Here is a 13,245-nt window from a genome sequence, read left to right on the forward strand (position 1 = left end):
AAAGTTTATAAAATTTTATATTTTTGCCATTATCAGCATAAATCCTTACAATTTCTTATAAATGCATTAAATAAACTTGTATTAATCAGAAATTATTAATTTATTTGTGATTTAAATATGAATGACTATATAAATATAACAGGTTTAGTAATTTTTCCTCAGTTCCTAGTCATCGTTAGTTTCCTTGGTTGTTAATTTACGCACCTATAAATGAATTAACAACCAAGGAAACTAAAGATGGAACTGAGGCAAACCCGTTACATTTATATAGTCATTAATATTTAATCACAAACACATATATATATATATATATAATAACTTTTGTTCCTTATCAGTACAAAGTCATCACAAAATGATGATGATTTATGCTGATATTGTCCAAAGCCTCACTTTGCCTAGAGCGTTTCCAAGCTTGTGAAGGGCAATATAATTTACTGATGAAAATTTGGAAAATAGCAAAACAAAAATGTCAACCCGTAACATATTTTCATCAACAGCATGTTTTAATTAAAATTGTTTAATTAATCATTTAACACATTCTGAAATTGTCAAAGACAGAGCTTTGGTTCAAATGTAGACATGCACTTGATGAACTAACAGATGTCACTGTCAGTGAAACTACAGGTTTTTTCATGTGTGGGCAGAAGGGTTTGAATCTGACCGGCATCATATCCTGATCGTTTTCCACTTTTCCGCTCTCTAATAGTTTCCTGTGACACTCCACTACACTCTCCAATTAGATTTAAAAAAACGCAAACATAAAATTAAAAGAACCCCATAAATTTACAAATGCAGCACTTCCAGTCAGATAATTAGCATTACAGTCATCCGTGAACATCTCAAGGCAGTTTCATGGTGAAAACACTGTGACAGAAATGAGGTGAGTTTCCTGGCCAACTCATTTCCTGTCCACCTCTCATGTATCCCTTTTCTGCACCATGTCCAATCCCCCCCCCCCCCCCCCCCATTAATTTTCCCTGCGTCGCTGGGAATCCCAGTATCTTTTTTTTATTTATACAGCAATTCTATTGGTAATGTTAGTCCCTCCGCTGTTCTGCCATGACTTCTTGGTGTCTGTGGCATTTGTGAATAAGCAATGAATGTTTAATGCCGCAGTTAATGTTAATTCTCACCCTGAGGTCCTGAATTGGTCTTTCCATTGAACAGAATGAGTCTGGCCTCTGGCTTTGGTGTGTTTGGATAATCAAGGGAATTATTCACTCTCCAGGGAGTAGATGAGTCATTACGCAGCGCACACACAACGTTGTTTTGATTCCGTGCTTCCCAAAGCGCTCCGTGTTCCGTAGTCCTGTTGCACATGCTTCCCTAGTGATGTTGGATTAAAAGCAGACCCAGTGTTTTAGATTCTCTTTAGGTGTTTTTCATAAAAGTTTGTTTGGTTGAGCTATAAAGCCTTTCTGCTCAGCTTATCTGGGGCGGAACGGCTACCTCAGATATTCATGAGGAACTTTTTTAAGACCTTTCCCTCAAAAGGAGGTAGAGACTGAGACCTGTGGTACTGTACTGTCGCCCCATTTTATCCACAGTAGTGCCAATGAATAATGTAATAAGATATTCAGTTAGGGAAACGGGCTGAGGGAATATCTCTCAGCTGAGGTGAATACAAAGCACTTGGTTCTCTGAATTATACAGAGAGAGTCGATAAAGGCCAGCTAAGAAGAGTGAGATGTTTTATCTTTTTTTGGCTATACTCTGAGCTTCATGTTTTATAAAAAGCTCAAGACAGGGTAATGTAACATGCATGAACGCATCTTAAAGCACATGTGACGTGTCAGCCTTGACCAGGAGGAAAACGTGTCAAAGAAAGAAAATAATTAATCATGGATTCCTTCTTTTTCCTTTGACCTTGCTGTTTGCTTTTAACCATGGCTTTCATCACAATTGGTTTTACCTCTCCATGTTTGTACTGAAAGATAAAAAAGGATTCAGCTCAGATGTACGAATCTGATATGCGACGACCACAGATGCTGTAGGGACTGAAGAACTGATATGAAAGCAAAACGATTGCGTGTCACAGTGGTTTTAAATGAAAGGGTGTTGAAACATGATGTGAAGAATTTGTGTAATTAATAATAAATGTGGGAACAGAAAACACCAAGTTCAATATTGAGTATTTTAAATTATTTTTTTTGTACTACTACTACTACTAATTGTTGTTATTGTTATTATTACTGAGCAATACATAATTAACCAAATAATGCTGCTTAAAAATGCATTAATAAATAAACAAACTAAATAATATGGTTTATTAGCCTTATTGTGGGCTGTTTGAATCAAGGAGGTCTGTATACCTGTAGAAACCCCCTATTAGCATTTGCATATACAGTACCATTTATATTTATAGTTACACTGATTTTACACCATTTTCTCAAATGGCTAACCATGCGTTTTCCTCGCAGGTTGGAACAAGCGTGTGGATTATGAACCTGGGACAGGCAGCAGGCAGCTCTTTCCCAAGATGCACCTGGAGACCTGTGAGGGCCCTTTATCTTCAGTGCGAGCCATGGTGGAGCTACAGACCAGCCATATTGGAAAGGGCTGTGACAGAGAGACCTATTCTGAGAAGTCTCTTCAGAAGCTCTGTGGTACGGTCAACTTCAGCACAAATCATATCACCAGTCAGTCCAGAACTGTCTCGACTTGGGTCGATGAGCTTAATGAGTTTAATACAATTTACAAACTTTACCATTTGTTACAGGAATGCTCAAAACAATTCACTAGGAAATAGGGATGCACAGTAGTATAGGTTGTATAATTTGTTTCATATTGGACATGTAAGAGTGGATAATGACTATTTAATTGTGCATGCACATTTCCCTTATTTTTACATTTATAATGACCTTTGCCATCAACTAAATTAATCTTTAAAAGCATTAACAATTTAATTACACTGTTAAATGTAATTTTAGCAAATCACATCATGAATATTCTCTGGTCGTACTGTAGATTGCAATGTTTTGATGCCCAAATTCATTTGTAGCTTTCAAAACAATTGATTTGATTTTAGTTTTTGATGTTTTATTGTAAACTCATTCCCTGCCAGCGTTTTTGAAAAAAGTTGCCAGCCAGTGCCAGCTTCTTTGATCATTTTCACAAAAGTTGAAAGGCCCCCGAAATATTTAAAAAATATATATGATTGATTGATTGATTGATTGATTGATTGATTGGTTGATTGATTGAAGTTTATTTCGAGCAAAAATATATATGTATATACTAACACAATATGCATACATTACAAATAATTACTATACATATACATATACTGTATATACTGTAAACACATATATATGTAAATGTACATATATACCTAAATACACATACACACATACTGAATATACACATTACAATATGATACACATATCCACACAGATCTGAACACACATCTCAATGTCTGAACTATCAAGAAATATATTAGTCAGAACAGACCCTCTGCTTTAAAACAAAACAAAAACGTCTTATTCTATTTCATAAAAAAAGCAACATTTTGTGCAAAAAGCTGAGAAAATCGTGTTTTTGTCAAAGACTAAGTCTGGATTAGATTCAGAACGACGGTCAAAACATAGATGGAGTAGATCGAGTCCATCAACACCCCCAAAGCTTCACAGTCCTATAGCTCGTCGTGGGTCGACATATCATTTGGTAACATTAGGCAGTTTTGATTTTATATGTTTTGCATTGATGATTCACTTGTTTCTGCTTTTTCTTCACATTTATTTTTAACTGGAGATTCTGTACTCTTTCAGAATATGCCTAACAGCTTTCCCTACCGTATACATGTGAAACTGTGAAAACGCAGAAAGCTGGGAAATTCCGTCAATGACGGGGAAGCGTCGTCTCATAAAACGACAGAAAATTATGTCAAGGGCTTCATTTATTTAGACAGAACAGTGTAGCATTTTAATATTAGTCATTTATCAGTTATGAGTCCTAAAACTAAAATAATTATCATATTATTAGTATGGGGAGAATTTTATCCCTGTTTATCCCTACAATTCACCTAACCATATCTCAAGATTTTATTCCTTATATTGCATGTCCAACACACTTGTAAATGGGTCATAAAGCAATTTTCACGTACCTCAGTAAATCAGTCATTTTAATCTGATGAAAGACTCTGATCTGGATGATACATCATGAAGTCAAAACCGTTCTGGCACTGATTTGTGAAGCATTAAGTGTGTTGATCTTTTCACTGTCTTGGCTCTCTCTCAGTAATAATAATTTCCCCTGTTGGTGGCAGTTGCTTTTGCACAAGCACTCTGTACAGTTAACAGAAATAAGTGTTTATTGTTTGAAAATAGGCATACTTGAACTGTTTCTGAAATAGACAACAAACCTGCCAAACCAATATAAAATATTTTTTTAAAAGCACATCCAAATCATTTAGAAACATATGGAAATTACAAAGTCCCAATGTGTAATCATTAGTGCAACCTTGAAACACAGACATTTTCTGTTTATTCTTGACTGGAGATTTGATAACATGAGCCGCCACTGAGACTCATGTAGTGCTAGACATTGCTTGCGTGATGTAATCTCATTGACCTGTACCTTTACGGTATTTCTGGAAATGGATCCTCTCAGAAGAGCTCAGATGCTCACTTGAAGACTGGCGGTGAATTTATCGTCCAAAATCGATTGGCAGAAATAAATACTGCATAGCTTAAAAGCAGCGGCCATATTGCCGTATTCTCTCTCGTTTCGGTCTCTCTCTTTGGCCTGTGGCGAAGTGAGTGATGTGGAGCTGTGGAATGAGAACACGCTGCTCTGACATCGGCGAGGCTCATCGCTCATTCTGTCCCTCTGTGCTGGCCGTCCTGTCACCCCTGAGTGAGGAAAAAAGATTCAATATCCTCCTGTACTCCCAAATAAAACACGCAGAGAGAGGCATGAGTGAGCGTGGGCAGGAGGGAGGAAGACAGGAGGCTAATCAAAGATTGATAGGTGGCACTGCTCTTGCATATTTAGGGCATCTATACTGGACTTGTCCTCAAAGTGAGTGTGCCTACAATTACGTTGCTTATACTGCATGTTTTTAAAGGGAGAGATCACTCAAAAATGTAAATTCTCTCATTATTGGCACTCTCTCATATTTCTGACATATGCTTCCCAAGAGATGATGAAGCCAAACTCAAACTCTTTTAAACCCGCATTAGCACCCTTAGCTTAACGTGTCAGAGTGTTGCTAGGCCACTAGCAATGACTTTTATAATGAGACGATTGCTTTCAGAAATGACATTTCAGTCGGGGTTGAATGTGGGTCTCGGAACCAAATGTTATTTGCTTTTCATCTCTAATTTGATTTGAAGTGTGCTGTATGCACAGTATATTTGAATGCCAGGGCAACTAACATGATTTTAACTCTTTGTGACAGACAGCTTGTAATTTTTCATCGCTGCCTCTCGCAGAAACCTGAAATAACCTTTGTGCTTTTATCTCCACAGGAGCAGCCTCGGGCAGCACAGACCTTCTCCCGGCCCCCAGCGCGTCCACCAATTGGACGGCTTCTTTGCTGACAGACAGTGGCCGAGACAGCGACCTCATCTTCAGATTTGATGGGCGACAGGCGGCCAATATCCCAGAGTGGGTCGTGCCACAGAACTTGACAGATCAGTTTACCATAGCAACATGGATGAAGCACGGGCCAAGTCCTGGACTGAGAGCCGAGAAGGAGACATTGCTCTGTAATTCAGATAAAACTGGTGAGCTTTTTGTTGTGTTGACTCAATAGGCATGTGTGAAACATGAGGGGCAGGGTATTCTATTGAGACGGGTGTACATGTAGGGCACTTGTGTTTTTTTTCTGTGCCTTCTCTCTCTATATATTTAAAAAATGTTTTAACTATATATATGATTTACTGTTCAAAAGTTTAGGGTCAGTAAGATTTTATTATAAATGTTTAAATTTTTAATTTTTTGGTGGAAACTTCTTTTTTTTTTCTTCAGTATTCTTTGATGAATAGAAATTTCAAAAGATCACTGTTTATTTGAGATAGATTTGACAAAGCTGTCAGCTTTGATCAATTTAATGCGTCCTTGGTGAATAAGTGTTTTTGTTAAAATATTACTGACCCCAAACCTTTGAATGTTAGTATATATGTAGCATTTTTATATACTGTATATATTTGTATGTACTTCTCATCCCATGCGTTGACTCCAGAATTTCAGAATGACCAGAGCAGCATTTAAGATTCAATGCGATGAAATTGGTCCGGTGAAATTTTTTCCGTTTATTATGATTTGAGACAGTCATGTTACGTTTTGATGTGCATCTTGGCATTTATTTAGCAATTGTGCTCTCTGTTTCCATTCTGCTTTTTTATCCCAAAATTCTGATAAAAATATGTGAATGGAAACCTGGCGTATATCAGCTTTAAAACAATAAACCAATCAGAGGAGGCCTGTCACAATTATATGGAATATACTGAGGTGTGAATTCACTAAACAGTTGCAAAACACGTACAAAATGCATAATTGCTTTAGTGAATCAGACGTTAAAATAAGCCTTGCCAATAAACAGTGGCATTAGCATGCAATAACATCCTGTGTAGGCCCCCTATAGTGCTAAAATATTAAAGGGGTGGTTAAATGCCCTTTTGATAAGATGTAAAATAAATGTCACACACACATACTCTGATGTCCCCAGAGTGTGTGTGTGTGTGTGTGTGTGAAGTTTTAGCACAAAATACCCCACAGATATTTGTATATAGCATGTTAAAGTTGTCACTTTTTGAGGGTTTGCAAAAACGCACCGTTTTGTGCCTGGCCCTTTAAATGCAAATGAGCTGCTGCAGAGGGCGGGATTTCAAGAGCTCATGTGTGTTTGCAGCTGCGATTACCTCACGCAGACACACTAAAATGACAGAAACTGTTCTGCCTTTAATGTAAAAACGGAGTCAGACAAAGACTGAGAGACTCAAGAAGAAGTGACAACATGTAGAATGCAACAGGGCGTCTCTGAATGGTTAGTTGATAAACTTTGCAGATCTTGTTTATGCTCAAACAGCAATATTACACACTAACTAAGTTAGAAAAGTGAAATCATACTCAACCACCCCTTTAAGTCAGTTTTCAGGTCTGGTGGCCAAGACAAGATGATCAGTTTGATAGAACTGAAGAGATCAGTGGTGCAGATGAGTCAGTCTAACCCGAGAAAAGTTTGATCAGTACCATACGATGCCCAGCAGTATTAGGGAGAGAGATTAAGACCATGGATTAGATCTGGATTAAAGAGTGGTTCAGAACACAATTCTCTGGAGGTTAAAGAGAAACTCTAGCCAGGAAGAAACGCAGTGTGACTGTCAGTGGCCAGTTCTCCGAGACCGAGTGGCCCTGATCGGGGCCGGCTGCTTGGCAGGACTCTTTCGAGTTCATTGATCCCAGGCGTCATGTTGAGTGGGTGTGAGACTTAATCAATTTAACACGCACTAAAAGCAGTCACACGAGAGACATCGGGCAGCGTTGAGGTGAGTAGAGAGGGGCGCCATGTGGAGGAGACGTGGCAGCCACCTTGATCAATGAGAGGTTTCTGAGAAAGAGCATGAAAGCAGTCCAGACATGCTTTGAGCGGAGACACGTGATGGACAGTGGAACATGTCAATATCAGTGGCAGAAGAGACATTTTTAACAATAGTCTCAGATTGAATGGCAGCTCTTTCATGCCCATCCTGTTAGGATTAACTTTATATTAGATTGACATTATGTTTGGATCGAGCTGCAAAAACAGCTAATACCAGTTTAAGGTGGTCAAAACACAGTTTTTTGCAGGTAGCTAGTTGTCACCTCTTTAACCACGGTGGATTGAATTCTGGCTTGTAGCATTGAGGGATAGTTCACCCAAAAATTAAAATTTCAAGTTGTTCCAAACCTGTGTCAATGTCTTTCTTCTGCTGAACACAAAATAAGATATTTTGAAGAATATGGTTAACCAAACAGTTGCTTGGCCCCATTGACTTCCAAAGAATTCGTTTTTTCTTCCATATTCTTGTGTTCAGCAGAACAACAAAATTCATACAGGGTTGGAATAATTTGAGGGTGAGTAAATGATGACACAATTTTCATTTTTTGGTAAACTATCCCTTTAAGCTCATAATTATTTTCATGTTATGGCCGATGACTGATAAATGGCTGAATAGAATTTTTCAATGTTTAATCTAAAAAGAAAAGTAAAATAAAACTCTAAAAACTAAAATAATTAGAAATGCGACCAGTGGATTTAGGCATCACAATATTATAATGTACTATACAATATGAAAAATGTATATTCATTTTGAGATTTGCTAAAGATTATCATTAAAAGTGTTATTAATTTATTGCTGTAATAAACTTCAAGTGTTAAATGATGGCAAAGGTAAACTAAACATAAAAATAGGGGCAATATGTATTATGAATTTTCAGCAGCCATAACTGCAGTCTTCAGAATCACATGATCCTTCAGAAATCATTCTGATATGCATGTTATTATAAAAGTGATGTGATAATTTCTGCTATTAATATTTTCTGTTTAATGCATTAAAAATATTGAATGCAATTATCTTAGCATTCGTTAGTGAGAAAAGCAAGAGAGCGCGGCCGACCAATGATGATCCGCATGTAGGGCTATCCTCTGATCACCAGTCTTAGTGCTTTTAAACCATTCAAGCGTGATAAAGATGCAAAAGAGAAATCAAATATGTACTGGCACACTGTCTGTGAAGCAGCTCTCTGTGAACACATAGAAAGCCACTTCTCAGTCAGTGTGCCAGTACCGATTTGAGTTCACTTTTGAGTCTCAACCGTTTCTAACGAAAACAAACCAACCCTACTCAGAATTGTCAAAATTCCCTGTTTTTGGGGAGTATCCTCATAAGCACAGTCTAAAATGAGTTGAAAAGTCTTAAATGAACATAAACGTTTGAACGAAGATCGGATGTGTGTCAGATCTGTCTGTATATAGCAATTTATTTGAGTATGATTTGTCAAGCTTACTATTCATTCATTATTTAAATGTGTAAGAAGTGCACATTTTAAGCTTGTCATACCTGGATTTTTGAGTAGGATTCAGGAAATCTATCCTTTCAGTCAGTCCGTCCCTGGTCTATTCCCCTTACAGTTTCTGCAGAACTACAATTTCTTTTCATTTCTCTCCATGTCAAGACTTTTCTCCTCATCTGAAATCTAATCTAATGTAACAGTTTGGACTGGAGTTTTTCGAACATGACTATGCAGTTTTAGACAAGCTCTCGGAGCTATACATGGAAATCTATAAAAGGAAATCTTTAATCAACGTGAAGGTCTACTCTGACAACCATTGTGAGTTATTTCCTGAGAGTGATGTTTAAAAAAAAAAATGATTTTTTTTTTTGCCTTGTGTCACAGTGATACGTAATGCATATACAGTAAGCCTTCTCTGTGTTTTGTTTTTTTTGCAGAGATGAACAGGCATCATTACTCCCTGTACGTGCACAACTGCCGCCTGGTGTTTCTGCTGAGGCGAGACTTTATTCAGCTGGACTCCTTCAGGCCAGCAGAGTTCCACTGGAGACTGGAACAGGTGAGCGGCCCCCGGGTGCCTGTCACACATGCCCTTCAACATCACAACCAGCATTCTGATAAACAGGATGGGAAAAATGCCACACTGATCGGGTTCCATTTATAGTAATCACTTGTGAAGTGAAGTTCGCTCTGTATAATTTTCAATTACCTGTTTTTGAATTATTCATTATCCGTATGACTGATCTTTCCATTGCGACGAGTGATCTGTCACTGGTAAAATGATTATTATCAGAAGGACAAATTGGAAAGCTGACGCAAAGACAGCACTCGCGATTTCTCTCCTAGTGCTTATTTGGCTCGTATGTGGCTTGTTTGTGTTTGGAAACACCTTGATTTTATCAAATTTCCAACATTTCCCTTGGCTAATGTTGAGTGCGGACTAATCTTTTGATTGAGAGCACTAAACGGACCGTGTGTGTGTGTGTGTCACCATGCCTCTCAACGTCTGCCAAGGGGAACAGAGAGCCGAGGTGAGACACGTGTAATCAGTATGAAAAGCTCTCCACAGCAATGACCTCTCGCAGTGAACATAATGATAGCCCTTCGCCCACGCCAATCCTTAACCGCAAATTACACGCACATACACATTCTCACATCCTCACATCCAGACGTGCACTAGCACACATACAACTTCTCAAACCTTTCTGAGCTGCTGTAAATGGACAAAAAGTTAGATGCATATCTATTCAGTAAACACCCATATGTTGTTGAAAGACTTTTTGTTGTACACAAAACAGGTCGATGTCTGAGAGGCCTTTGATCAATAGTCCAGATCAATTACTGTAAGTAGAACTCTGGAGTGCACCAGCAAAGCAGGTTTTGGTCTTAGTCCAAATTCATGTGAGTGCCACAATTTTTCGCAGTTGTTTTGATCAGCCGAACTATGATGCGAAGAATTTGGCCTTGTGAGTTGCATTTGTTTCCTCTCTGTGGCAGTTGTGGTTAAAGATCTGGGCTGGTTGCCGAAAGCTCATACATTTAAATCCCTCATAGGAGAAGACATGAGCTTTCGCTTTTGTGCCCTTGAGCGAGGCACTTAACCTCAGGTCACTCCAGGAGAACTGACCCTGAAAAAGGGGCGTTCACACTGACAGCGATTTGCAGTGACAAAGCTATTGGAAGGCACTCACTTTCAGTTGCCGATTGGAGGCTACATAAACAACAGAGACTGTTAGCAATACTGACGTTCAACATTATCTTCAACAAATCCTGAGGTCTACACACATTTTCAGCTATTTTCACTGGTATTTATTGTAGGATAATGTTTTTTTTTTATTATTATTTTTATAATCCCACCATTAAAAGGTATATAAGAAATGTTTGGTCGCTTCACATGTCAGTTAGATAGATCTTCCTGTCTAAGTTGATGCTTCTTGGCCAGAATAAGCTCCAATATTGTTGTCATATTGCTGTCAGGTTTGGCTACACAGGACAGTGTACAACAAACACATTATTGGGCATAAAAAGTAGATAAGATAAATAACCGTTTAGAAATATAGCTCCTATTTATTTATATTATTTGCTTCCAATATCGGTTTGATACCGATATACATAACTTTGTAAAAGGTTGGGGTCAGTAAAGACATTTATAATGTAACAAAATATTTTTATTTCAAATTAATGCTGTTCTTTTAAAAAATTCTATTCGTCAAACAATCCTAGGGAAAACATATTAATATTAATTATATTAATATAAAAAAATATGAAGCACCACAACTGTTTTTATCATTGATATCAATACAAAATGTTATTTGAGCACAAAATCAGCATATTAGAATGATTTCTTTAGGATCATGAGACAATGAAGACTAGAGTCATTCAGATTTGCCATCAAATGAATACATTAGGCCTATATATAAATATATATATAAAAATATTTTGTGTACTGTATTTTTTAAATACATGCCTTGGTGACACTTCTTTCAAAAATACTTTTTTTAAATAGAATAATATAAAGACAATATGACAGTTTTTATATATTTGGAGCTATATAAACCATAATTTGTGTATGCATGTTTTTTTTTTTTGTTTTTTTTTACCAGCATATGATTATTCTAGGGAGGCGTAAAGTCAATGTTCACTGCAGTTATAATGACAATAAACAAACAGCTGAGACAGACGGCTGGTTCTGCCTCAGTGTTCTTGACGGCTGTACTTAGTTTGTTACAGGTCAGATAAAATGTGCTCCCTTCAAAGCTTCGGCTCCTTTCCCAGGGCCAGGCAGAGCTCAGCGGGTGATGAGGAACACAAGTAAACAATATGGGGTCAGTAGACAGGCTGCCATAAAACAATGTCAGCTGCAGAAGGAGCCGCGCTATACCTACAATCCTGTCAACATCCACCACATAAAACACTGTAGACTCCACACAGCTGTTGGTTTGCTTCTCACATATATGCTGTGATATTCTCTGTATATCTTTTTTGTACATTTATCTTTCATGGCCACTTTGTTGATTTTTGTAGGGAGGAGTATATCTTCCCATCTGATATCTGCTTGTAAACGAAAGCGCGTGAAAAGGAGAGAGCGGGAAAAGGTGTGAAAGAGCTTGTTTACACTTCAGTGCATTTTCTCTCTTCCTGTTTTTCCTGCCATGTACCTCTTCTCTAGCATGGTTTGATAATGGTGTCTCTCCAGCTTGGAGGCGGTAAACAGAATATGCTCGCCTTGATCTCGGAGCACAGCACAGCTCTGTTCCCAACATGAGACGCATCTAGTTTTCTTTCTTTTCTCTCTGCCCTACCTCTGACTACTTGCCATTGATACCTTAACAACAGATTATCCTGTTGTAAATGTAATCGTAGTTAGTTTGGCTTTTTCTTTAATCTCAACAAACAAACTTTTGACTCTTGGCATGACGTCTGGTCCACTTTGCAGTTTATTCTGGCTAAGAACAGCCTACTTAAGACAGGAAGAAAGGGTAAAGTGACCAGTTTGTTGTTTTTATGTGACATTTACGGGTGGGTTATTCTAAAATCAGTGGAACCTATTTTATTTACAGACTTTTCTGTCATCAGACATTAAAAGACACAAGTTAGAGACACCGTCCTCTTAAGGATGTTTAGTAAATGTAAACAAACTAAAACTTCTAAATTTTTTATCTCAAGTGCACCTAAAATATTTCATAGATAGGGTTTGCTTTTCTGCACTACCATTCAAAAGTTTGGGGTTAGTAAGATTTTATTACATTTTTAATACCTTTACTTTTGTATTAAATTGATCAAAATTGACATCAAATACATTAAGAATGTTACAACATATTTCGATTTCAAATAAGTGCTGTTCTTTTTAACGTTCTATTCATCAAAGAATCATCAAAAAAAGAAATCAAATCAATCAAATTAATAAAAAGTAATAGGTAATTATTTCACTAAAATATTACTTCTAATGCCACTGACCAAATTATGGCAAATCCAGTGACTAATTTTTCCACTAAAGAAAGCACTGTATCAACCTCACCAGCGCTCTTTAAAAGCAGGAACGCAAAGTTGCTGCTTGTGATTTTGACTAGATTTTTGCCATTATTACGTGTGATATACATCAGATGATCCGATTTTTGCCATTATAATGTGTGATATACATCAGATGATCAGTGAATGGTCCATAAGAGGCCGTGTTATAGGCTAAGATTATGTTAACATGCACATTTTTGATGTTGTGTCAGGTTTTTGTTGTGCGCAATGAGACCCACA

At 37.5% G+C, this 13,245-nt stretch overlaps 1 protein-coding gene across 1 annotated transcript in view; it reads left to right on the forward strand.

Annotated features, from left to right (window-relative positions):
• Positions 1 to 13,245, forward strand: part of clstn2a (calsyntenin 2a) — a 222,012-nt gene that overhangs the window by 149,023 nt on the left and 59,744 nt on the right. The window contains exons 6-8 of the mRNA XM_079614168.1: positions 2,421 to 2,606; positions 5,466 to 5,723; positions 9,432 to 9,553. Of these exons, the coding sequence (XP_079470294.1) occupies positions 2,421 to 2,606; positions 5,466 to 5,723; positions 9,432 to 9,553 (566 nt within the window). The remainder of the gene's footprint in view (positions 1 to 2,420; positions 2,607 to 5,465; positions 5,724 to 9,431; positions 9,554 to 13,245) is intronic.

Source organism: Phoxinus phoxinus (genome assembly GCF_949152265.1).
Source record: "Phoxinus phoxinus genome assembly, chromosome: 5".
In the NCBI taxonomy this organism is placed as follows: domain Eukaryota; kingdom Metazoa; phylum Chordata; class Actinopteri; order Cypriniformes; family Leuciscidae; genus Phoxinus; species Phoxinus phoxinus.